Genomic DNA, 27,492 nt, shown 5'->3' with positions numbered 1-27,492 from the left:
TGCAGGATTTGCTTCCTTTTCTTTCCTTCTCTGCTGCTTCTCTACCTCATCATTAATACATTAAGACTCAAAGCCTGAGGCAGCTTGATGGACAAGTTGTTGCCATTTTGAATAATTGGTGGCAAGCATATATCAGGCATTAAGGTCAATGCCACTGCACCTCTAGGAGAGCTTCAGAGTGTCTTTGAAGCATTTTTTTGGCCTCCCCGGAACATTGACATTTGCACGTTGAGAAAACCGGACCTGGTTGGGAAGATGGTTTTTGGCCATCCGGACACAGTATCCAATCGATCATAGTCAATTTTACAGTTTTGCCTGATTGCTTGTGGACCTGGCTTCAAGAAGGAAATGAACGTTTGTTCGATGGTCTTCCCATTGAATCCAGAAGATGCATTATAGGCATTGCTAATGGAATTTCCCCAGCACTCTTATATGTTGCTAATACACAGTCTAGGTGGAGGGTTTGGCTCTGTTAGTTAATGGTGGTATTAGCACAATAGAGATGGATGACCTAAGTTCAGGAAACCAGGATGTGGAAACAGTTTGTGTAGAGATGAGAAATGGTAAAGGCAAGAAGTTACTGTGGGAGTCGTGTACAGGCCCCCTAATAGTAGCCACATGGTAGGATGGAACATAACGGAAGAAATAATGGGAGCTTGTCAGAAAGGCACGGCGATAATCATGGGAGATTACAATCTACATATAGACTGAAAAAGCCAGATGGACAAAGGTAGCCTAGGTGAGTTCATACAAGGTTACCAGGATAGTTTCTTAGAACAGTATGCTCTGGAGCCAACCAGAGGGCAGGCTATACTAGATCTGGAACAAAAACAGAAAATGCTGGAAACACTCAACAGGTCTGACAGCATCTGTAGAGAGCGAAACAGAGTTGACGTTTCAAGTCTGTATGACTCTTCTTCAGAGCTAAAGAGAAGTAGAAATGTGATGAAATTTATAGTGTTTAAGTGGGGTGGAGCAGATGAAGCTGGATAGAAGGCCAGCGATAGGTGGGGGCAAAGGAGAGATTGGCAAAGATGTCATGAACAAAAGAACAAATGGAGTGTTAATGGTAGTGGTAAGGGCTAAAGGAGGTGCTGATGGTGGCATTAAGGTCAGAAAGCAGAATGTGATAATAGCAGGACAAGGGTAAGCACTCTGAAAATAACAACATGAACAAGTAACAGGTGGCCCTTGTGGGGGGTGGGGTGGGGTTGGGGGGGAGGGATGGTGGTGGGGAAAAAAGGATTGAAAATGGGATAAAAGGGGGGGGGGGATAAAAATGGGGTAAAACAATGAATAAATGAATAAAAATAAAAAATAAATAGAACATAATTAATAAAATAAAAATAAGTAGATAAAAAATAAAAATGAATATTGAAAAAAGGGATTAAAAAGGGAGTGAGGATAGAGGAGAGAGTTCATGGTCTGAAGCTGTTGAACTGAATGTTAAGTCCAGAAGGCTGTAAAGTGCCTAATCGGAAGATGAGGTACTGTTCCTCCAGTTTGCGTTGAGCTTCACTGGAACAATGCAGCAGGCCAAGGACAGACATGTGGGCTTGAGAGCAGAATGGGGTGTTGAAATGGCAAGCGACAGAAAGGTCTGGGTCATGCTTGTGAACAGGCGCAGGTGCTCTGCAAAGTGGTCACCCAGTCTGTGTTTGATCTCTCCAATGTAGAGGAGACCGCATTGGGAGCAGCGAATGCAGTAGACCAAATTGAAGGAGATGCAAGTGAAGTGCTGCTTCACCTGAAAGGAGTCTTTGGTCCCTTGGACGGTGAGGAGGGAGGAGGTAAAGGGGCAGGTGTTGCACCTTCTGCAATTGAATGGGAAGGGGATGAGGTGTTGGGGATGATGGAGGAGTGGACTAGGGTGTCCCGGAGGATACGGTCCCTACAGAATGCTGACAGGGGGTGAAGGGAAGATGTGTTTGGTGGTGGCATCATGCTGGTGTTGGCGGAAATGGCAGAATAGGATCCTTTGAATGCGGAGGCTGCTGGGGTGAAAAGTGAGGACAAGGGGAACCCTATCATGGTTCTGGGAGGGAGAGGAAGGTGTGAGGGCAGAGGCGCGAGAGATGGGTTGGACACAGTTGAGGGCCCTGTCAACCACAGTGGGTGGGAAACCTTGGTTAAGGAAGAAGGAAGACATGTCAGAAGCGCCGTTTTAGAAATTGATATCATTGGAGCAGATGCAACAGAGGTGAAGGAACTGAGAGAATGGGATGGAATTCTCACAGGAAACAGCGTGTGAGGAGCTGTAGTCGAGGCAGCTGTGGGAGTCGGTGGGTTTGTAATGAATATTGGTGGACAATCTATCACCAGAAATGAAGACAGAGAGGTCAAGGAAGAAAAGGGAAGTGTCAGTGATGGACCATGTGAAGGTGATAGAGGAATGGAAGTTGGAGGCAAATTTGACAAATTTTTCCAGGTCTAGACAAGAGCATGAAGCGGCACTGAAACAGTCATCGATGTACCGAGAAAGAGTTGTGGGAGGGGGCTGGAGTAGGACTGGGACAAGGAATATTCCACATACCCCATAAAGAGACAGGCATATCTGGGGCCCATGCGGATACCCATAGCCACACTTTTTATTTGGAGGAAGTGAGACAAGTTAAAGGAGAAATTAGTGAGACAACAAGTTCAGCCAGACTGAGGAAGTGGTGGTGGATGGGGATTGTTCGGGCCTCTGTTCAAGGAGGAAGTGGAGATCCCTCAGACAATCCTGGTGGGGCATGGAGGTGTAGAGAGATTGGATGTTCATGGTGAAGAGGCTTGTATCTGTTGGAGTTTAGAAGAGTAAGAGGCGATTTTAGTGAAACATACAAGATCTTGACAGGGTGGATGTGGAGAAGATATTTCCTCTTGTGAGAGAATCTAGAACCAGGGGTCACTGTTTAAAAATAAGGGGTCGGCCATTTAAAAAGGAGTTGAGGCGAAATTTTTTCTCTCAGAGGGCCTTGACTCTTTGGAACTCTCTTCCTGAAAATGTGGTGGAAGCAGAGTCTTTGAATATTTTTAAGGCAGAGTTGAATAGATTCTTGGCAAACAAGGGGGTGATAGGTTATCAGAGGTAGGCGGGATGCAGATGTGAGGTTACTATCAGATCAGCCATGATCTTATTAAATGGCGGAGCAGGTCTACACATGCTCCTTGCTCGTATGTTCGTAAGTATCACTGCAGTATTGTGTGGTGTAGTGGTGACAACTGTTCTGTATACTTGGACTTTTGTTGACTTGCAAAGGTCTTTGTTGTCAAACACTCACTGCTGCAGTTTGTAGAAGGCTGAGCTGGCACAACTGATCCGGTGTTGGATCTCCTGGTGGCCTTTTGAGAGAGGTGGCTGCCGAGGTGTGGGAAGTGCTCAACATATTCCAAAGTCTCTCCTTCAATATATATAGGTAGAATATTTGGCTGACCAAGTGTGGATTGATATACGAGTTTTATTTTGGCAACATTTATACAGAATTGAAAAAATCGAGAGCGGCTTGCAAATCTGCTGCAAAGTGGAAAACGACACTGCAGTCATCTGCAAACTGTAGATCATGTACATCTATGGTGGTCAGTTTAGTTAGGTGCATGGGGGCATCACAGACAAACTCAATCCTGACTTCTGTGCAGCGGCACTAACAAGTAGGCTTTCTGGGTATCTTGCATGGAAACTTTAGCTGACTTCTTTTTACCTCGAGGAACAATTAGGCCAATTGTAACACTCCTGCTGCTGCCTTGACTAAGATCAGTTAGACCAGGAATTGTAAGCGAACCCTTCATGATTTTATATAATTCAGCTACGCTTTGAATAAAATTACAAGGGATGGTAACTCTGGGAAGAATTATGGACCTGAAGGCATTGATGGCATTTAAAACAGAAAAGAATAACTAAAGTGAGCATGGGTCCTACAGAGAGTGAGTCTGGGGAATTAATAATAGGTAATAAAGAAATGGTGGAAGCGTTGAAGGTATTTTGTGTCTGCCTTCATGGTAGTCGCAGAAATACTTGTAAATCAAGAGATAAAAGGGAGGGAGGAACTGTTATGACCGATACAGTTGGTAAAGCGGTGTTACTTAAAAAAAATCCCAGAGGGAAACTTTAAACTACTGTCATTATCAATAATTTTAAGTGTTATGTTTGAGATGCTACTCTAAACTCAGGAATCAGACCACTAGTTTGAGGTTTTACATTAAACTAAATGAAACATTTTATTAATTTACACAGGTTAAAATATATGTACACATGGCTACATATTACTACTTTCATGACTTTTAATAAATTCCTAAACTAATCTCCATTAAGTCAACAGCAGCCCATAGACTTAACCAAATACCAGGCAAAGCATTTTCACCTTACGAATTCAGAATGAGGTTCTTTCCACTGTGGAGCCAGCTGGAGGCTTGCAGCTGCCTTTTGATCTCACGTTGTCTCTGCTCTGCACACCCGAAAACTACTGAAGTTATACCTACCAGCCCCATTGAATGTTAATTCTCATTGTATTAACAATCTCTTTGAACTTTACCTTTTAACAATGCAACCGCATTCATTGTACCAATTTTATTAGTGATATAAACATATTGCTTTAGTAGCTGCTAGAACGGTGTCAAGTTTTCACCCCACTACTTGAATGCTCTATTCAAAAAAAACAAATGCACTCCAACTCTCTGTTTACATCTCAAACTAGTACATCAAAGCACCCAGACTCGCTGTCTTTAATCCAATTAAGACATACCCACAGACTAAACCTCTATTTTAAAAGGAAAATATTTTCCAAAATATTAATATACATTAATAGCTTCATGACAGGAACTTCAAACAATTACAATCACCAGGGAAAGGATACTGAGAAAATTATTAGAACTAAAGGCTGACAAGTCCCCAGGGCCTGATGGACTTTATGCTTGGGTGCTAAAAGAAGTGGATATGGAGATAGTTGATGTATTGGGTGTAATTTTTCAAGAATTCCCTTGATTCTGGAAAGGTCCCATCAGATTGGAAAATAGAAAATTTAACTCCACTACTCAAGAATGGAGGGAGACAGAAAGTAGGAAACTACAGGCCAGTTGGCATAACTTCTAATTGCTAGAATTGATTATTAAGGAGGTTATAACAGGGGACTTGGAAAATCTTAATGCAGTAGGCAGAGTCAACATGGTTTTGTGAAAGGGAAATCATGTTTGACCAATTTATTGGAGTTCTTTGAGGAACCAGTGGAATGCCACAGGGATCAATGCTGGGGCCTTAACTATTTACAATCTATATCAATAACTTGGATGAAGGGATCGAATGTATGGTTGCGAAATTTGCTGATGGCACAAAGTTATGTAAGAAAGTAAATTGTGAGGAGGACATAAAGAATCTCCAAAGGGATTTATATAGGTTAAGTGATTGGGCAAAAATCTGGCAGATGGAGGTAAATGTGGGAAAATGTGAACTTGTCCACTTTGGTAGGAAGAATAGAAAAGCAGTATGTTATTTAAATGGAGAAAGATTGCAAAACTTTGCAGTACAGAAGGATCTGGGTGTCCTGGTATATGAATCATTAAAAATTAGTATATAGGTACAGCAAGTGATTAGAAAGGCAAATGAAATATTGTGGTTTATTGCAACGGGAATGGAATGTAAAAGTAGGGAAGTTTTACTACAGTGGTACAGGGTGTTAGTGAGCACACATCTGGAGTACTGTACGCAGTTTTGGTCTCCCTACATGAGAAAGGATATAATAGCATTGGAAGCAGTTCAGAGAAAGTTCACTTGACTGATTCCTGGGATGAACGGGTTATCTTCTGAGGAAAGGTTGAACAGGCTGTGTCTGTATCCAATGGAGTTTAGAAGAATGAGAAGCGACCTTATTGAAACTTATATGATCCTGAGAGGAATTGACAGGGATTTTTAAAATTCATTTATGGGATGGGGGCGACGTTGGCTAGGCCAGTATTTATTACCCATCCCTAATTGCCACCTGAAAAAGTGGTGGTGAGCTGCCTTCTTGAATGGCTGCAGTCCCTGTGGTGTTGTTACATCCACAGTGCTGTTATGGAGAGAGTACCAGGATTTTTACCCAGCAACAGTGAAGGAACGGCGATATATCTCCAATCAGGATGGTGAGTGGCTTGGAGGGGAAATTCCAGGTGGTGGTGTTCCCATGTGTCTGTTGTCCTTGACCTTCTAGATGGTAGTGATCGTGGATTTGGAAGGTGCTGCCTGAGGAGCCTTGGTGAGTTCCTGCATGCATCTTGTAGATGGTACACACTGCTGCCACTGTTCGTCGGAGGTGGAGTGAATGAATGTTTGTGGAAAAGGTGCCAATCAAGTGGGCTGCATTGTTCTGGATGGTGTCAAGCTTCTTGAGTGTTGTTGGAGCTGCACTCATCCAGGCAAGTGGAGAATATTCCATCATACTCCTGACTTTTGCCTTGTAGATGGTGGACAGGCTTTGAGGAGTCAGGAGGTGAGTTACTTGTCACAGGATTCCTAGCTTCTAACCTGCTCTTGTAGCCACAGTATTTATATGGCTAGTCCAGTTCAGTTCCAGGTCAATGGTAATCCCCAGGATTTTGATAGTTGGGGATTCAGCGATGGTAATTGCTGTAGGGTGGCTGAGTTGTACTATTATTGAGAGAGTTGATCTGCAGACTCTTCTTGGGTGGAAACTTCAAGTTTATTTACAATATACTCAGCAGCAACTACATGTGTGCTTTCAACTCCAACTCTATCTCTACACTGACTGCAGAGGTAGCCTGTGCTATTCTCTTATTGGTTACTACAGATCATGTCATCTTCTTTAACAAGTATTATTCTTAAAGGTACATTGCACACTAAATAAAGCCATAATTACTACAGTAATGTTATTGAATGTCAAGGGGTGATGGTTAGATTTTCTTTCGTTGGAAATGGTCATTGCCTGGCAGTTGTATGGCACAAATGTTACTTGCCACTTGTCAGCCCAAGCCTGGATATTGTCCAGTTCTTGCTGCATTTGGACATGGACTGCTTCAGTATCTGAGGAGTCACGAATTATGCTGAACATTGTACAATCATCAGCAAACATCCCCACTCCTAACCTTATGATAGAAGGAGGGTCATTGATGAAGCAGCTGAAGATGGTTGGGACAAGGACACTACCCTGAGTAACTCCTGCCGTGATACCCTGGAGCTGAGATGATTGACCTCCAACAACCACAATCATCTTCATTTGTGGTAAGTATGACTCCAACCAGCAGAGGGTTTTCCCCTGATTTCCATTGATTCCAGTTTTCCGAGGGCTCCTTGATGCCATGCTCGGTCAACTGCTGCCTTGATGTCAAGGGCAGTCACTCTCACCTCACCTCTGGAGTTCAGCCCTTTTGTCCATGTTTGCACCAAGGCTGTAATGAGGTCAGAAGCTGATTGAACCTGGCAGAACCCAAATTGGGCATCAGTGAGCGGGTTATTGCTAGGCAAGTGCCACTTGATAGCCCTGTTGATGACCTCTTCCATCACTTAACTGATGATCAAGAGTAGACTGATGGGACGGTAATTGGCTGGGTTGGATTTGTCCTGCTTTTTGTGAACAGGATTTACCTGGGCAATTTTTCACATTGCTAGGTAGACGCCAGTGTTGTAGCTGTACTGGAGCAGCTTGGCTAGGGGCGCAGCAAGCTCTGGACCACAAGTCTTCAGTACTATTGCAGGAATATTGTCAGGGCCCATAGCCTTCGCAGTATCCAATGCCTTCAGCCATTCCTTGATATCATGTGGAGTGAATTGAATTGGCTGAAGACTGGCATCCGTGATGCTTGTGACTTCTGGAGGAGGCCGAGATGGATCATCCACTCGGCACTTCTGGTTGAAGATTCTTGCAAATGCTTCAGCCTCATATTTTGCACTGATGTTCTGGGCTCCTCCATCATTGAGGATGGGGTTATTTGTGGAGCCTCCTGTTGTTTAATTGCTTATCACCATTCATAACTGGATGTGGCAGGACTGCATTGCTTAGATCTGATCCGTTGGTTGTGGAATCACTTACTCAGTCTATCCTCTGCTGCTTATCCTGTTTGGCACATAAATAGTCCTGTGTTGTAGCTTCACCAGATTGACACCTCATTTTTAGGTATGCCTGATGCTGCTCCTCCTGAACTCTTCATTGAACTAGGGTTGATCCCCTGGCTTGGTGATAATGGTAGAGTGGGGGATATGTCAGGCCATGAGGTTACGGATTGTGGTCGAGTACAATTCTGCTGCTGCTGATGGCCCGCAGTGCCTCATGGATGCCCAGTCTTGAGTTGCTAGACCTGTTTAAAATCTATCCCATTTAGCACGGTGGTAGTGCCACACAACACGATGCAGGGTATCCTCAATGTGAAGATGGGACCTCGTCTCCACAAGGACTGTGCGGTGGTCACTCCTCCCAATACTGTCATGGACATATAAATCTGCAGCTTACTAACTGTGCCCTTTAGGACTTGGCCAGCTTTGTCTGCGGTGGTGCTACCGAGCCACTCTCGATGATGGACATTGAAGTCCCCCACGCAGAATATATTCTGAACCCTTGCCACCCTCAGTGCTTCCTCCAAGTGGTGTTCAACGTGGAGGAGCACTGATTCATCAGCTGAGGGAGGGCAGCACGTGGTAATCAGCAGGAGGTTTCCTTGCCCATGTTTGACCTGAGACTTCATGGGGGCTGGAGTCGATGTTGAGAACTCCCAGGGCAACTCCTTCCTGACTGTATACCACTGTGCTGCCACCTCTACTGGGTCTGCCCTGTCAGTGGAACAGGACACACCCAGCGATGGTGATGCTGGTGTCTGGGACATTATCTGAAAGGTATTACTATGTCAGACTGTTGCTTGACCAGTCTGTGAGACAGCACTCCCAATTTTGGCAGAAGCCTCCAAAGGTTAGTAAGGAAGACCTTGTAGGATCAACAGGGCTGGGTTTGCCATTGGCGTTTCCAGTGCCTAGGTCGATGCTGGATAGTCCATCCAGTATCATTGCTTTTTATTGGGTCTTTAGCGGTTTGATACAACTGAGAGTCTTGCTAGGCCCTTTCAGAGTCAACAACATTATTGCGGATCTGGAGTCACATGTAGGCCAGACAGGTAAGGACAGCAAATTTCCTTCCCCAAAGGGCATTAGTGAACAAGATGGGTTCATAGACAATGGTTTCATGGTCATCATTTGATATTTATTGAATTCAAATTCCACCATCTGGTGTGGTGGGATTCTAACCTGAGCCCTCAGACCATACCCTGGGTCTCTGTGACAATATTACTATGCTACTGCCTCCCCATATGGGTGGATGTTGAGAGGATGCTCCCCCTTGTGGGAGAGACTAAAACCAGTTTAAAAACAAAGGATCTCCCATTTAAGACAGAAGTGAGGAGAAAGTGTTTCTCTCAGGGGTCATTAATCTGTGGAATTGCCTTCCCCAGAGGGCAGTGGAAGCAGGGTCATTGAATATTTTTAAGGCGAGTTTGGTGGACTCCCTTGTGAATCAAGAATCTAAGGGTATTGGGGCTAGACAGGAAATTAGAGGCCACAATCAGATGAGGCATGATCTTATCAAATGGCAAAGTAGGCTCATGGGGCCGAATGGCCTACTCCTGCTTCTAATTCATATGTTCGTATGTATGTTTGTACTGAGAGCTCACCTTTATACAAAACTATGGACCTAAAATTGGGCTCTGTAGCACGTATAATTTTCATGTCTGTGTTGCTTTTGCTCACTCCCAATGTGACTGATGCCAAACTTCATCCTAGTGAGGGCATTAGGGTAGGCATTATAAGTGTGCACTGGAAGTATACACATTAGGCAGAGTGTGACATCAGTCATTGTTTAACACTGATTTGGTGTCTGACCTGCCCTTATGGACCTCACCCTTCTAGTTTACGCTCTTTTATGAACATGCATAGCTGAACATTCATTCAGCCACATAAGGGAGCACACACCGGCACTATTTAAAGGTATCATCAACAACTTGCAAGTTAGTTGCTGATTAATTCCTAATGGCTATGTTCGGGATTTGTGAAAGTGCTTGTTGTTTGATGGAGTTGATAACAATTGGTAAAGTTTGCAAGGAATGGTGCTGCACATGGGGAAGGCATTACTTTTGACTGTACACCACTTTTCCCAGTCATGAGTGCTATAGTAGCAGGCCCCCTTGGACTGCAGCACGAGTGGAAAATTCTGCAGAACGGCAAAGAGAAGCTGCTCGGAAAGGAGGAAAGGGAGAAGGGCTCCTAGCAGGAGGCCTTACCCACCCAGGGTCTTCCGGGAGCATTTCTCCTACCTTCACCTATGCCATCTGGTTCAGTAATGTCCTTTAAGGAAAGGTCTGCCATCCTTACCTGGTTTGGCCTAGATGTATCTCCAGACTCATGTGATCGACCCTTAACTGAAAGGGCACAGCAAGCTACTCAGTTGTAGTCAAGAAGGTGGCTCACCACTACCTTCTCAAGAACCATTGGAGATGGGCAATAAATGCTGTCCTAACCAGCGATGCCCACACCCAGTGAAAGGATTTTTTAAAATGCTGTCCTTACCACGGACATTGAGATTGTGTGAATGGATAAATAAACAAAAGTCTTCAGTCCTCTCCTAACTATACTTCAGTTCTGTTGAAGGGTCGTGTGGACCCGAAACGTCGACTCTTTTCTTCTCCACCGATGCTGCCAGACCTGCTGAGTTTTTCCAGGTAATTCTGTTTTTGTTTTGGATTTCCAGCATCCGCAGTAGTTTTTTGTTTTTAAAGTCTTCAGCACTTGGCTGCATGCCACAATCTTTATAACTAGCAGGCAGCCCCAAGTTTGCCAGCACCCAGCACTGCTTTGAACTGGAACAGGCTGGTCACACATCTCATGTCCCAATTTCAGGGCTGTCTAATTTTTCCCACATTATATGTAATTATTTTTTGATGAAACATTTTGTTAAATAACCACAGTTAATGATTTTTAGAGTAATAAGTATTCAATTCGTTTTAGGCAATGTGTTATTCCCATGATTTCATATTATCAGAAAGGGCCTGTATTTGGCTTTTAATCAGTAGTAATTATAAATATTTTTGTAAAAGCAAAATTTTTAGTTGTGTTATTGAGTTGATGGTTCAATGGAATTGAGTTTTCTTGTGGAGTAAGGTTTTGCAGAAAACTTTTTAAAAAAATCTTTATTCTCCTTGGTTCTTTTAACAATATATTCTTTCATCAACACTCCAGGTGTTCTTATTGGCAGGAAGAAAACGAAAGAAGAGCAAAACATCAAATTACCTCATCTCTATAGACCCCACTGACCTATCACGTGGTGGAGAGAGTTTTATTGGCAAGCTCAGGTAACCCATTATCACATTTATGAACACTGATGAATTCTGCAGGGAAATCTTAAAATAACGGAAAGAAACACTTTATTTAAAAATAAAAAATAACGTTGCCTAAAATATGCAACAATGTCCTAACATCTAGGCATTTATTGAATGGTGCATGCAATTAGATATTGTAATGCATCTGTCAAGATCCAATTGAATGTTATTTCTGTTGAATGCCCCCAGCAATTAAACCTTTTCCACTAAAGAGCAAAGGAAAGAGCTGGGTGGGTGGTGCTGACACAAACAGGAAGAATCCTGGCTTCAGTACGTGACGTTGAAGATGCTATCGCTGATACCCAGGGCGATATCGACCTCTAGGAGCTGGCTTCTGTGCTACATGTAACTCTCCTGCAGTGACTGTCAATACGGTTGTACTCCTCTCCAGGTTCAAAAATAGATCAAAGCACTTTTCGTGCTGCAGGCAGTAAACATAGAAGTGCACTGACACTGGGCATATAAACAGTTTCTGACATTTAGTCATTAAAGTTGAACTCACTTATTGTTGAATCCACTGGGCATCTAGAACAGGACGTGCACAAGTCTGGGGCAATCACTGAGCGATGTGACATTCAGTCAAACTGAGAAAACTGGAGGCTACATCAAATCAACTCAGTATTGGTACCCAACGTAAGCACAGGAGATTGAAATCCAAGTCAGGTGCAGTAGTTTTTAAGAACATTGAAAATTGTTTTTATACACACAGTTATCTTTTGTTCAGAATTGGAATTCCTTTGATGTGGATTCAAGTTGAATTGAAGTACTAATGCAACAAATGATAGAAACATAGAAACTAGGAGCAGGAGTAGGCCATTTGGCCCTTCGAGCTGGCTCTGCCATTCAATGTGATCATGGCTGATCCTCTATCTCAACGCCATATTCCCACTTTCTCTCCATACCCCTTGATGCCCCTAATATCCAAAAATTTATCAGTTTCTTTCTTGAATATACTCAGTGACCCAGCCTCCACAGCCTTCTGTGGTAGAGAATTCCACAGGTTGACCACCCTCTGAATGAAGAAATCTTTCCTCATCTCAGTCCTAAATGGCATGTCCGTATCCTGAGACTGTAGCCCCTGGTTCTAGACTCCTCAACCAGGGGAAGCATCCTCCCTGCATCCAGTCTGTCCAGCCCTGTTAGAATTTTATATGTTTTAATCAGATCCCCTCTCATTCTTCTAAACTCTAGTGAATACAGGCCCAGTCGAACCAATCTCTCCTCATATGACAGTCCTGCCATCCCTAGTATCAGCCTAGTGAACCTTTGCTGCACTGCCTCTATGGTAAGTATATCGTTTCTTAGTTAGGGAGACCAAAACTGCATGCAATAATCCAGGTGTGGTCTCACCAAGGCTCTGTATAACTGCAGTAAGACATCCCTATTTCTGAACTCAAATCCTCTTGCAATGAAGGCCAACATACCATTCGCCTTCCTAATTGCTTGCTGCACCTGCCTATTTACTTTCATTGACTGGTGTACAAGGACACCCAGATCCCTTTGTACAACCACATTCCTCAATATATCACCATTTAAATAATACTCTGCCTTTCTGTTTTTCACACTGAAGCGTATAATTTCACATTTATTCACGTTCTACTGCATCTGCCATGTGTTTGCCCACACACACAACTTGTCTAAATTGCCCTGAAGCCTCCTTGCATCCTCCTCACAACCCCGCTCAGTTTTGTCTCATCAGCAAACTTGGAAATATTGTATTTGGTTCCCTCATCAAAGTCATTTATATATATTGTGAATAGCTGGGCCCCAAGCACTGATCCCTGCGGTGTACCACTAGTCACTGCCTGCCACCTAGAAAAAGGCCCATTTATTCCCACACTCTGTTTCCGATCTGTCAACCAATTCTCAATCCATGCCAGTATATTACCCCCAACCCCATCTGCTTTAACTTTGCCCACTAGCCTCTTATGTGGAACCTTATCAAAAGCCTTCTTGAAATCCAAATGCACCACATCCATTGATTCTCCCTTATCTATTCTACTCATTATATCCTCAAAAAAATTCCAGTAAATTAGTTAAGTATGATTTCCCTTTATAAACCCATGCTGACTTTGTCTAATCCCATTAATGCTTTCCAAGTGTTCTGTTACCAAGCGTAGAATTGTCCCGTTGGCGTGCGGGGGTAGGCCCTGCACGTCCACACTTAAAATGACACGCGGTGACGTCAGGCGAGCGTCCTGATGTCACCACACGCCGTTGCGATATTTCGTTGGGCGAGCATGCGTTGATGTCCGATGCGCGCCTGCCATTAATTAACGGGCCACTTAAGGCCCTTGAGGCACCGATTGACGACGATTTTTCAGCGCCCGTGCAATCTTCGGGTCGGCGCATGGGCACAACGGGCAGGCGGGTAGGACACATTTGTATTAACTCCATCCACGGGCAGGATAAAAGGGCTCACTGGGGCCACCAGTGTGCACGGTCAAGTATTTATTTTTGAAAGTTTTTGAAACTTGCCTATGTGATCTGCAGTACTTCAAAACACATCCCAGCTGCCTTTTCTGGACTCTTAACCTTCAGGTCAGCACTCTGCAGTGAATAATCTTTTCTGGGCCTGCAGGTTTCAGGAAGCTTTCCCTTAGCCTGGGAATGGGAGCTGAACTGTCCACTGGAGGCAGCTCCTCTGAGGAGGAAGGAGGTCTAGAAGGGGGAGGAGGCGAGGAGTGCACGTTCAGCCTCCAGGGGAGTCACCATTGGGAGGACAGGCGCTAGCACAAGGGGCGCAGGGCCAAGAGGTAGTCCGAGGTGTAAGTGGCCGCAGAAGACGCCACTATCCTGCTGCCAGGATATACAGGCGGCAAAACAGCTACCTCAATATGTCTGAGGTTCAGTGCCGAAGGAGGCTCCATCTCTCAAGGGAGACAGTCAACTATATCTGTCAGATGATAGGGCCTGAGATCTCCGCTAACTATGTGGGCGGGCACCCCATGCCAGTGGCTCTGAAGGTCACAGTTGCCCTCAACTTCAATGCCTCTGGCTCCTTCCAGGAGTCGGTGGGTGATCTTTGTGGCATCTCCCAATCAGCTGTCCACACTTGTGTCAAGCAGGTTACGGATGCTTTGTTCAGGTGTGCATTGACCTTCATCCACTACCATTGGGCCCAGGCAAGCCAGACACAGCGAGCCAGAGGCTTCACAGCCATTGCTGGCTTCCCCCGCGTCCAGGGTGCTATAAACTGTACACATGTGGCCATCAAGGCGCCAGCAGGTGAGCCCGGTGCCTTCGTCAACAGGAAGGGATTCCACTCCATGAACGTGCAGATAGTGTGTGATCACAGGATGCTGATTCTACAAGTCTGTACAAGGTACCCAGGCAGCTCCCACGACGCCTACATCCTCAGATACTCTCAGGTGCCGGGGCTCTTCAGTGCTGCAGCCCGGCCTGATGGTTGGCTGCTGGGTGACAAGGGCTATCCCCTCAGAAGGTGGCTCATGACGCCTCTCCGCCATCCAAGAACAGAAGCTGAGCAGCGGTACAATAGGAGCCACACCTCCACAAGGGCTGTGGTGGAGAGAACCATCGGCCTTCTCAAGATGCACTTCCGTTGCCTGGACCACTCAGGGGGCACGCTCCAGTACCCCCCAGATCATGTGTCGGTGATAGTGGTTGCATGCTGCGCTCTCCACAATCTTGCGCTGGAAAGGGGGATGCAGTGGACAATGAAGACGCCGACGCAGCGTCTGGGGCTGCACACGATGAGTCCAGCAGTGAGTCAGAGGATGAACAAGCACAGGGAAATGCTGAGGGGGTAGACGCTGACCCCGGGCATACTCCAGGGTGGCAGGGATACCCGGGAGACTTTAATCTAACGAACCTTCAGCTAGCACACTGTATATGGACCACCAGGACAAGCCTGGGCTGTTGGCTCCATACTCGACACCTAAGTGCAAAACCTGCCAGATTAGGAACAGTCACTAAGGGCCTTGTTAATAAAGCTGAATGTCCAATAAAGCACTCATTACAGTTTTGGAAACCATACACATGCAGAAGAAAAGAGGCACCCCCAGCCATGGTGACGGATCTGAATTTAATACGTCAAGCAAACCAACTTATTCCCAAAAAAAAAGACAATAGTGTTACAAATCAAAACAAATCATAGGTACCTCATCTCGGGCCAACACAAAAGCACCAGTGAGAAACCCATGGTATGCCTGAGGTGCCTTATGTTTATGTTTCCGGTTGCTACATCTTGGTGCTGCCCCATCGCTTGGAGTGGCATCTGAGACAGCCTGCTGACTCTGCTGTCCTGTTGGCCTCGATGACCCTGGCGGTCATCCTCTGGCCCGTGGAGCCTGTCCTGGCCCCGCCTGGGAGGGAACTGCCAGTTCCACAGCTGGCATCTCCCCAGTCATCGCGGCCTCACTGGATGCTACGGTCACCGGGAGAGGGGCGAGGAGCTGCTGCCATTATCCAGAGCACCCTGAGAGGTGCCCACAGAGACGCCAGGCAGCTGCTGTGCCGACGTGAGGTCGCTTTGGACCTCCCTGCTCACCGTGGATGGATGGGCACCGAGCTGGGAAAGTTGATGCCCAGAGCACCTCCCACACTGCCAGTGACCAGTTGAGGTCAATGCCGATGTGAGGGCTTGCTGGTCAGATGGTATCCCCAGGAAGCCCTGATGGGCCTCCTGAAGTAGCCTCTCCATGAGAGTCGCCACTCTCTCCATGAAGGACGCATGGCACTCGGACATGTGGCTCATTGCTTCGGCGAGCGTCCGCGTAGGCTCCTCCACCACGGACACCAAGCCAAGCATAGCCTCATGTATCTCCACCAGATGCTCCCGCACACCCAGCTGCATTTCCTGCATTTGCTGCATCGCGGACAACTCCAGAGGCACATCATCAGGCACTGACTGAGTATGTGCCTGGTCCCCTGCAGTCCTCCAACTGCTGGTGCCATGGGTGCTCTCTGTCTCTGCCAGCTCCTCCAGCGACTGTGAAGTGCCCTCACCACTGTGCCCTGGGACATGAGCCGATGTTCGAATTCCCACCAAGGTGCTAATATCTGCGCTGGTGCCTGCCTCGCAGAAATGGTGTGACGCTGGTGAGACTTCAGGCCCCTTAGGTGTGAGAGGGGGCCTCTGCTGCTCCTCCTCCTAGCCCTGCTCCAATGATGCTGAAAGGAAGAACGAGAACAGTGGATCAGTTAACGTGGAGACAATGTCAAAGTGCATCCCTGTCCCCCGGATCGTTATGTGCTCATCCTTCCATAACTAATGTTCGAGCCATGTTGCAAAATTAAATCAGTTAGCATTCAGCAGTGCTATGGCTGTTGGAAGAACAATGCTAACTTCGCTGTTGGTCATAAATACCTGGCCATGGCACCCCAGCCTCACCAACACCAGTGGACCTTGGTGCATGGTGCCTCTCCAGATCCAGGGCCTCCTGCTCGAACTGGCTAAGAGTGGTGATCTCTGCCTGTCCGCCGCCAGTCCTCGCACGCTCTGCCGTGTTCTGAGCATTCTTCTCCTGAAAATGAGAGACGAGCATTGATTAGTGAAAATTGCACGTGGACTCTCTTTGCGCATGACCCACCCCAACCAGAGTGAGACATACCAGGGCTCCAGTGCCTCCTCAACCCGCTGCTGCCAAACACTCACACAAAGATGCTAGGCCTGCTCCACACCTCCCCATCCCCCCCTTGGACATATGCTGCCTACATCACATTAGGCACCACACGGTATATTCTTCCATAGCAAGGAGGCGCAAGCACGTGGAGCGCAGAGGGCAGCAAATGGTTAGTTGCCACGGCGCCTTGAAGCTCCCCTTCCAGCATGTCATCACCCTGACTTGGACATGTCCTGAGGTTCATACACATCACCTCGGTGTAGCTCTTCCAGGCTGCCCCCAAACCAGTCATGTGGGACGCATTTTAATACATGCTACGGAGGCAAAACACATCTCTTCATCACCGTCTCAGGCTGACCTCAGCAAGGGCAGTATCTGCTGGCCACCCAGCAAAGGACAAATGCCATCAATGATTCAATGCAGTACTACACTCAGACTTGAGGGGGTGTTGGAGGAGGCGGGCAGCAGGGGGGTAAGCCGACCTGCTGAGTTAAATGACCAATGCCAACATGGTACTCACCCTGCCAGAGCACAAGAAGCCGTTGAAGCGCTTGCGACATTGGATCCAGGTGCACCGCACCACGTCACGGGAGCTCACCACCTCCTCCCAGGCATGCCTAATCATGTCGGGGGGGCCTCCTCCTCCCATCCTGGGGAGCCAGCACCTCCCACTGTGCTGCCACCTCCTCGAGGAGGGCAGCAAGGCAGTCATCCGAGAAACGAGGGGCGTACTGGCCCCCCTGCCCTACCCTCTGGCCTGGCCTGTCCCGCTGGCCTACTCCCCGGACTGGCCTGCTCACCAGAAGCCCCCTGGTGAGCCCTTCCAGTTGACATTGTGAGCAGCCTTGCAAAGGCTGCCGGCGCTTTTGATAAACACACTGCTGGGTCGCCATTGGACCCGGTGGACAATGCACTCCCGCTGCCGCCTGCCCACTCCCACTATCCTTGGGAGTTGCGCATTACGCTGGGCGGGCCTTAATTTGGGGGGGAGGGGGGGTGGGGTGGGGGAGGAGAGCCTGGCAACCTCCCTCCATATTAAAGATAGACATCTGCCTTAGGTTCCCAACCCATAAGACAGCTGGGCACCAAAGAAACATCCAAGTGATATTTCTCCTTGCCAGCCCCATGCAAGTCAAATACAGTCTCAAGAATTGTGCAAACTTCAGCAGGCTCAGAGGGTGTCAGCAAGCGTGATTCTGGCACAACTGCTGGAATCTTTGCATGTGGAATTTTGGGGCTATCATTTTGTCTGTGTAAATGCGCACATACAGGCAGGCATTTCTAACCGAGAGGGTTACTACTTGTCAGGTTTTGGAACAGCCCCAGCTTTTCAGTGGTTGTGCAGAAGTTCTTAAATGCAAACTGGACACCTAAGAACTGGCTTCCTGTTCAACTATTAATGAAGTTTGGGTGATTAGGAATCAGGAAATTGAGTGGCTCATGGTCCCCCAATCTCTGTGGCCCACAAGGTTTCTGTCCAGGATGTGCCTCTCTGCTCTTAACTCCTGTTCAGTTTGAACAAGGTCTAATCATGTGCTCATTGAATGTACCAACAAAGTTTCTTGTTTCTTTTATATTGAGGCAGAGGTCATTTTACTATGAAAACCAGGTGTTTAAATTAACTTGTTTAAGATCTCATTTTAAAAGACCAGATGTGAACCTTTGTAGATGGTACACACTGCTGCCAATATGTGTTGGTGGTGGAGGGAATGGTTGTTGAAGGTGGCGGATAGGGTGCCAATCAAGCGGGCTGCTTTATCCTGGATGGTGTCAAGCTTCTTGAGTGTTGTGGGAACTGCACTCATCCAGGTATGTGGAGAGTATTCCATCAGACTCCTAACTTGTGCCTTGTGGAATACTCTTGCCACTATATCGCTGTTCCTTCACTGTCGCTGATCAAAATCCTGGAATTCCCTTCCTAACAGCACTGTGGGTGTACCTACACCACATGGACTGCAGCGGTTCAAAAAGGTGGCTCACCACCATCTTCTCAAGGGCAGTTAGGGATGGGCAATAAATGCTGGTCTAGCCAGCAATGCCCACATCCCATGAATGAATAAGAAAAAAATACATTTTTCGTGTATTCTTTCCAACCTTAATCCTCAGAAAACGTTTAATCCTATAGAGTTTTTTTTCTGTATTGTGATATTTTGAACTTGCTGAAAATTGAAGCCAGTAGTTAGGCGTGACGGGGGAGGGGTGATGGTTATGCAACCTCCTCCAAGAACTCGGAATTGTATCACTTTGTAACCAGCTGGTAAACTATGGGCTGCACTTACCCAGCCCTCTGGAGATGGTCTGGGAGGCAATCCATGACCCACAGAGGGGCTCCAAGGCCTGTGGAGGGTTCACCCCTCCAGTTGCCAGGGCCTGCCTTCTCTGGCCCTCTAACATTAAACTAAAAGGCATACCTGCTCTTTGAGGGTGCCACAACATGAAAGCACTCTCTTCTTCTCTCTGCAGTCTCAGTATCAACCACCTCCATCCATGGTGCTGCCAAGCCTGCTGAGCTGTTGGCTGATTGGGCCGGCAGCTTCAGAAGGTGGACCGCATCCTTAATTAAGTGGCGGTCCTGGTGGAATTCCCATTAGGGTCCCGCTACCCACTGCCAATGAATAATCTTGATCAAATCCACACCACCACTGCACCAGTCCACGTCATTCTGGCTGAGATCAGAAATTCACTGGGTGGAGAATCCCCCAGTTAAAGTGAACAAATTCTACTGGGCACTCAGCCACTGGGAAACACACATGGGAATGATGCTACTGGCTATAAAATTTACATTGTGTGATAAAGTGCTGATATTGGATGTGACTGATACATGGGGCTATGAGATAAACCTATTCAGCAACTTGTTGTTCATTTGCATTACAGATCAAATCTAATGGGCACTAAATTTACAGTGTACGATAATGGAGTGAATCCAGAAAAGGGAGGTTCAAGTTTAGATGCAACTAACTTGCGTCAAGAGCTAGCAGCTGTATGCTATGTGAGTATTTCATTAGAAGAGCATGTTTGTCATATCTGTGACCCACACCCTCTTGTATAAAGACATTGCCTGAAAGCAGTACATCTCTAACTGAACCATGACCATTTCCATGCAGGAGCAAAAAAAATACACCACAGAATATGTTACAACGACATTTTTTGATTTACCCACCTCCTTTGCCACTTCAGACATTTACCCATGGCCAACTTTAAAGCTGAAGGAGTGGTTGATGTACAACAGCTTTTCTTCTCTCCAAGAGAAAATGGGATGGGATGGGATTTTATGGGGCAGGAGTGGCCCCACCCACCGACCAGAAAGTTGAGGAGAATACCACCTCGACTGGTCATAGAAGCCCTGATTGGATTTTACGATTCATTGCCTGCAGTCAGGACTTCCGCCCCTTTAAGGGAGGATGTCCCACCCCCATGCACTGCTGGCCAATCAAAGGGCTGGAAGCTTTTCAGTCTCAGCAGTGCCACCGGAAGAGGTGCAGGCTGGGCCTTCAGCAGGTCTAGAGCAGCGAAGGTGATGGAGGCCCCAGGTGCAGGTAAGTTTGTGGGGCTTGCAAGGGCCTGCCTGACAGGCCCCGGTGAGGAGGGGTGCAATCGGTCATGAGGGCATGGGTGTCTTTCAGTGGATCCGCCCTCACTGGGCCGCGGTGTGTCCAGTCAGAAGGCCCTCGCCCTCTTACTCCTGCAAGGAGGATGCCAGGGTATACTTGGTGTTCTCCAAGATAGGTGGAGGGACAGGTAGTATTGAGGAGGTGGGGAGGCTGCAGAAGGATTTGGACAGGTTAGGAGAATGGGCAAAGAAGTGGCAGATGGAATACAACGTGGGGAAGTGTGAGGTCATGCACTTTGGTAGGAAGAATAAAGGCATAGACTATTTTCTAAATGGGGAGAGAATTCAGAAATCTGGAGTGCAAAGGGACTTGAGAGTTCTAGTCCAGGATTCTCTTAAGGTTAACTTGCAGGTTGAGTCAGTAGTTAGGAAGGCAAATGCAATGTTGGCATTTATTTTGAGAGGACTAGAATATAAAAGCAGGGATGTGCTGCTGAGGCTTTATAAGGGTCTGGTCAGACCACGTTTAGAATATTGTGAGCAATTTTGGGCCCCGTATCTCAGGAAGGATGTGCTGGCCCTGGAGAGGGTCCAGAGGAGGTTCATGAGAACGATCCCAGGAATGAAAGGCTTAACATATGAAGAACGTTTGAGGACTCTGGGTCTATACTCGATGGAGTTTAGAAGGATGAGGGGGGATCTGATTGAAACTTACAGAATACTGAAAGGCCTGGATAGAGTGGATGTGGGGAAGATGTTTCCATTAGTAGGGGAGACTAGGACCCGAGGGCACAGCCTCAGAGTAAAGGGAGGTCCTTTTAGAACAGAGATGAGGAGAGACTCCTTTAGCCAGAGAGTGGTGAATCTATGGAATTCATTGCCACAGAAAGCTGTGGAGGCCAGGTCATTGAGTGTATTTAAGACCGAGATAGATAGGTTCTTGATTGGTAAGGGGATCAAAGGTTACGGGAAGAAGGTGGGAGAATGGGGTTGAGAAACTTATCAGCCATGATTGAATGGCGTAGCAGACTTGATGGGCCGAATGGCCTAATTTCTGCTCCTATGTCTTATGGTCTTATGGTCTCCCACATGGTGAAGTGCTCAGTCACCACTGTTAAAATACAAGTGTGGTGGGAAGACGCCCTTAAGTGGACCTTTATTGGCCGCTCAAGGACATCTATTGGAGGGTGGGAAGGCCATCCACCACCTTCCCTGCCGCTGATTAAATGCCAGGGGTTGTGGGAAGGCACGAGCATCACAGCCCCAATATTTCACCTGATTTTACACCCCACTGACGCCCAGCATGCCCCCTTGGGCCCCATAAAATCACAGCCATTGTGTCAACTTTGTGGACCCGTGTCTTGTGAATTTGACAACAATTTCCACATTGAATAGAGTTAAATTCAACTTTTCCTTGACTTTGCTTAATGTTGGTTTGAAACAGAAGGAGCCAGGATAAGTGGGTGCTGCTCAGATTTAAGAACTTGGGAAATGATGTATCCTAGTGCAGGGCCCATTATTGTTCTTGGTATATACATAACGGTCTGAATCTTCCGTGGATTGGCAATTACCATCAGGGTTAGTCGGGGTTACTGGCGGTAAGTCATGGGGTCCACTGAGGGGTCGGGGAGGGGTCACTAGTATAGTTACCCAGGAGTTGGAACTGTTTATAATCTTTCTAACTTTCTCCGTTCTGCACAGAAACAATACATTGGAACCAAAACAATAATGCCCCCTAAAAAGGGCAAATATACCCAGTGTGTCTTTGTTCAGCTATTTTTAAAAATTCATTTACGGGATGGAGGCATCGCTGGCTAGTCCAGCATTTATTACCTATCTCTAATTGCCCTTGAGATGGTGGTGGTAAGCCACCTTCTTGAACCACTGCAGTACTTATGGTGTAGGTGCACCCACAGCTGTGTTAAGGAGGGAGTTCCAGGATTTTGACCCAGCAACAGTGAAGAAATGGTGATATATTTCCAACTCAGGATGGTGAGTGGCTTGGAGGGGAACTTCCAGGTGGTAGTGTTCCCACATATCTGCTGCCCTTGTCCTTCTAGATGGTAATGGGTTTGGAAGGTGCTGCCCAAAGAGCCTTGGTGAGTTTCTGCAGTGCATCTTGTAGATGGTACACAATGCTGTTCATCAGTCGTGGAGGGAGTGAATGTTTGTGGAAGGGGTGTCAATCAAGCAGGCTGCTTTGTCCTGGATGGTGTCAAGCTTCTTGAATGTTGTTGGAGCTGCACTCATCCAGGCAAGTGGAGAGTATTCCACCACACTCCCAACTTGTGCCTTTTAGATGGTGGACAGGCTTTGGGGAGTCAGGAGGTGAATTACTCGCCACAGGATTCCTAGCTTCTAACCTGCTCTTGTAGCCACAGTATTTAAATGGCTAGTGCAGTTCAGTTCCTGATCAATGGTAACCTCCAGGATGTTGATAGTGGGGGATTCAGCGATAGTAATGCCATTGATTGTCAAGGGGTGATTGTTAGATTCTTTCTTATTGGAGATGGTCATTGTCTGGCACTTGTGTGGTGCGAATGTTGCTTGCCACTTGTCAACCCAAGCCTGGATATTTTCCAGGTCTTGCTGCATTTGGACGTGGACTGTTCAGTATCTGAGGAGTTGCGAATGGTGCTGAACATTGTGCCCCATGTTCCATGCATTTCCTGAATCCAAAGCCGTTAAATCAATATAAATATATGCACAACTAGGTAATTCATATACTCTCCTACTGATGTCACATTGTGAATAAACATCCCTTCCAAATCAATGTGAAAGACAGTGTATGACTGTTCCCTTCTGTAAAAAACAAAGTTAACATTTTAAATTTAAAAAAATGCTTATATCATGGCTGTTGTTTTTCTGTTTCAATTTCAAATTATTTGTAATGATTAACTTGCTGAAGCAAATATTTAAAAAAAACTTAAGGTTCCAAATGCAGGGTAATTGCCCAACAGAAGTTCAAACTTCCTGGGCAATTCCCAGACATCCGATGGGTCCCCAGCACATCCTCTGGGATACAACCCTCTGGAGAACAGAAGATCTGGGCCATTATATATATATATTTTATATAGATAAGAGAGAGAGAGACAGAGTGATGATGAGGACTTGGTAATAGGGAACATAATCTATAAATTTGCTATTGACACAAAGATTTGGAAAACAGTGCAAATGAATGAAAAGACTTGAGGAAGCTATAGATGGGTTAGTGGAATGGGAAGACCGATGGAAGATGTAATTTAATGTGGAAAAGCATGAGGAAAAATAAAAAAAATAGTTATATACATTTAATGGAATGAAAATAGACCTAGTGATTAAAATACATAATTTCCTAAAATATGTACACAGTTATATAAAGTCATTAAAAAGACTAACTACATTTTAGGTATTGTAAATTGGGACAGGGCACGAGAGTAACGTAATAATGATCAATTTGCACAAAATATTGGCTAGGCCACAGGAAGTATACTTGTGCCATTTTGGGCTTGCCATTCTAAAGGGGACATTAAAGTCACAGATGGGACATGAAGTAAATTCATTGGGATGATGCCTGGGATGGAAATCTATTGTCACAAGAAGACACTCGAGACACTGGGACTCTATCCACTAGAGCATGTTACTAAAAGGAGACAATGGAGGTTTTTCAAATGATTAAAGGTATGGATATGAATATGGAAAGATGATTTCTTTTAACTTGGATATTGAAGGGTCATTAATTTAAAATAGTCAGTGAGAAAGTGAGGGGAGAGATTAGGAGAAATTTCATTAAGCAGAAAGCATTTGGGCCACTTTTGCCAGAGGTTAATCTACTACAATTTATAATGGAAAATTGGTTAAGATTTCAAACAGAGGAAGGTAGAGAGATATTGAGCCACAGCAGGGCAATGGGACTAATTTTGGACTGTTACAGGAAAGAGCTCTCACTAACACCGTGGGCAGATTGGCTTCCTTCTGTGCTGTAAAAGTCTGTGGTTCTTTAATAACAGGGTAACAGGGCACAGCCAGAGATAACTGAAGCAAGGACAGATTTCTGACAAATTTGACCCTGATAATAAAAGGGCTAGGACAGATTGTATGGAAGTGCCAACAGGCAGGTCACACAGATTGCTTCAGTTTTTTTAAAAATTATTTACTTCAGCAAGTTAATCGTTACAAATAATTTGAAATTGAGACGAGAAAACTGATAAGTATTTAACAACAGCTATCGTATAGCATTTAAAAAAATTTAACATTTTCATTTTGTTTTTTTTACAAAAGGGGACATTGATTTGGAGGTGATGCTTATTCACAATGTCAAATCAACAGGAAGGTATATGGATTGCCGAGTTGTGTATGTACTTATAGGCCAGGATTTTTGGGTTGGCAAGCGGGGGGGCGGGGCCCGCTCACCGACGCGTAAAATGTTGCGGGATGACGTCGGCCGAATCAGCTGTGCGCCCGCCGACCTGTCAACGGCCTATTGAGGCCATTTAAAAAGTAATTGACATAATTAATGGACCTGCCCGTCCAACCTTAAGGTTGGCGGGCAGGCTGGGAGCCCTGGCGGGCTTCAGAAAAAGCATGAAACCTCATCCACGGGTGGGATGAGGTTTCATGAGGGTATTTAAAAATTTAATAAAGGTTAGAGTTAAAGTGATGGACATGTCCCAACTCCTGTGACAGTGTCACATGAAGGGACATGTCAGAGAAATTTTGTTTTTGTTCCTTTACCATTTTTAAATGTGGAGCCGATCTCCCTGAGGCAGCACTTAGCCTCAGGGAGATGAGTGCGCTCTTTTGCGCGCATGCACAAAGAACGCACTCTCGGCTGAGGGAATCCTTCCCCGCCCGCACAGGGAGCACATAGCGCTTCCTGGCGGACGTCACGCTGGGCAGGCCTTAATTGCCCCGCCCACGTAAAATGACAGCGTGCTCCCAATCAGAGGCGACAGGGGGAAAATTCTTCACATAGTGATTTAGCCTGCTTTATGTGCAGGAAATACATAGAACATGAGCAGAATAGCCGAACAAAGACACACTGGGTCTAATTGCCCTTTTTAGGAGATATTATTGTTTTAGTTCCAATGTATTGCATTGAACAGAGAAAGCATCAAGCAGTCCCCATAAAAATGCTGTCCCCAGATATTCCCCTTTGTTGGAAACTTATAGTGCAGATTCTCTCTCACAAACTGCAATACACAGAGAGAGTGACTGGGTGATGCAAATGAGAGTACAGACCACCACTAGTCGTCAGCTATAGAAAGAGCAGACTGGTATGTGTTCCATAGATGTTTAATCTACATGGTGGGCGAAGTAACATTTCACCCTAGTGGAGGTATGCACCTTGCATAGATTACATAGAGTTTTCCAGCCTTTTGGCCTGGCTGGTCTAGTGTGAAGTTAATGCTCCACACGAGCCTCCTCTCGTCTTTACATTTTTCATGAAACCTCATCCAAGGGTGGGATGAAATCTCCGTTAGGAAATAAAACAAAGTGAAATATCTGGGGACAGCATTTTTATGGGGTATGCTTTCAGGTGCTTGATTGTAGTGCATGAACTTTTTTTTTGTTGCAGCTTTCTAGAGCTTTATTTCATTATCTGCAGGTCTGCAGCTCCTCGTGGCAGCTGTCTGCCTTCAGGGAGCTCTCTCGCAGCGCTCACCCGCTCCCGCGGTGATGTCGTCGCCCGCCCTCTTCCTGCCATGTCAATTAATGGCCAGCCAGTGTGAAACACACGCTGCAAAGCTCAGCGTTGCCAGGGTGGGGGCCACTGTGAAATTGCGATTGGGAGCCGATTGCGGTTTGGGAGTCCGTTTCCCGGCTGCACCTGGGCCCGCCGATCGTGTGCGCCCAATGACCAAAAAATTCAGGCCAGGTCACAAGATGGTTTGATTAAGTGGTAGGACCATAAGATGTGTTTAAGTGCACCACTCTAGCCACATTCTCTCAAGCATTCATCCAGCGGGGATTCATAGAGTCTTATATATGACGTTTATATACGATACAGTATGTTTGCTGTAAGGATTTGAATTGACGTTCACTTATTTTGCTGTGGGTGTTGATTCCCAAGTCTTAATAGATGATCCAGTAACTGCCTACTCTCTATTTTAGACCTCTCCAATTCACACTGATACTACAGCTGAAATCAGGAACTTTCTATACAGCAACTTCTGGATCCAAACTTGGTTCCACAAATCTGTGGCAGGGACTATTGTGGATGTTCACAAGTTAGAAACATGATAGTACTTGCAATGCTGCCAACAATGTCACTATCATCACCACAGCCTCCATGTCCTCCTCCCTTAAAGAAAATAGTGGCCTCAATGATTCAAAAAAGCCCCTAAATTTCAGGTTTTTCATGGAGAGCATGAATTGAATAGGACATTTAATTTGGTCACCTCAAGTACGCAGCCATGGGACAGCAGGCTGGCATACACATACATCCCTTAATAATATTTAATAAGTGGTATTGTTACATGGATACAATCCCCCTGGCTTGTGCAAAAGACAATTTGGGAATAGATAGGTCATTTTGCATCAGGTAAATCAGGTCCTATTTTTCTGAACCTGAACTGGATAGTAGGCTGGTATAACACCCTCTCAGGTATTGCCATTCACTTGTCATCTTATTGATTGCCTTGACACATCATTTCCATGTGTTGTAGCAACAGCTGCTCCCTAACATCACTTCCAATTACTGCCAGCGTGAATTTCACAGCCATTGTTTGCTTGTTCAATGAGTGACTTTATTAACCTAATAAACCATTATGACTGTGGCAATATGAAGACCTGGCTTTTTTTCAAATTGCTGTAGGTTGCTAAAATATAAATGGCTCTTTGCTTTCTCCTGCTTAGGAAACAAATGTTTTGGGTTTCAAGGGACCTCGGAAGATGAGTGTAATCATTCCTGGGATGAACATGGATCATGAAAGAGTGTCCATCAGGCCACGCAATGTAAGTTGCAAGAGGCATCCACAGGCTCCATTTGAAATCCACAATCATGTGAGGCCTTATTTCATAAAAGGAGGGTGATTCAGTACGAATCTGTCT

General features: G+C 45.9%; 1 protein-coding gene across 3 annotated transcripts in view; it reads left to right on the top strand.

The window, feature by feature from the left end:
• Nucleotides 1-27,492, top strand: part of tub (TUB bipartite transcription factor) — a 275,702-nt gene that overhangs the window by 235,416 nt on the left and 12,794 nt on the right. For all 3 annotated transcript variants that reach the window (XM_078549225.1, XM_078549224.1, XM_078549223.1), the window contains 3 exons: nucleotides 11,183-11,295; nucleotides 19,785-19,899; nucleotides 27,298-27,396. In XM_078549225.1, the coding sequence (XP_078405351.1) occupies nucleotides 11,183-11,295; nucleotides 19,785-19,899; nucleotides 27,298-27,396 (327 nt within the window). The remainder of the gene's footprint in view (nucleotides 1-11,182; nucleotides 11,296-19,784; nucleotides 19,900-27,297; nucleotides 27,397-27,492) is intronic.

Source organism: Cetorhinus maximus, chromosome 9 (assembly GCF_964194155.1).
Source record: "Cetorhinus maximus chromosome 9, sCetMax3.hap1.1, whole genome shotgun sequence".
NCBI classification, from domain to species: domain Eukaryota; kingdom Metazoa; phylum Chordata; class Chondrichthyes; order Lamniformes; family Cetorhinidae; genus Cetorhinus; species Cetorhinus maximus.
Note: the sequence above shows the minus strand (reverse complement) of the source record. Positions and strands in the feature narration are given on the sequence as shown.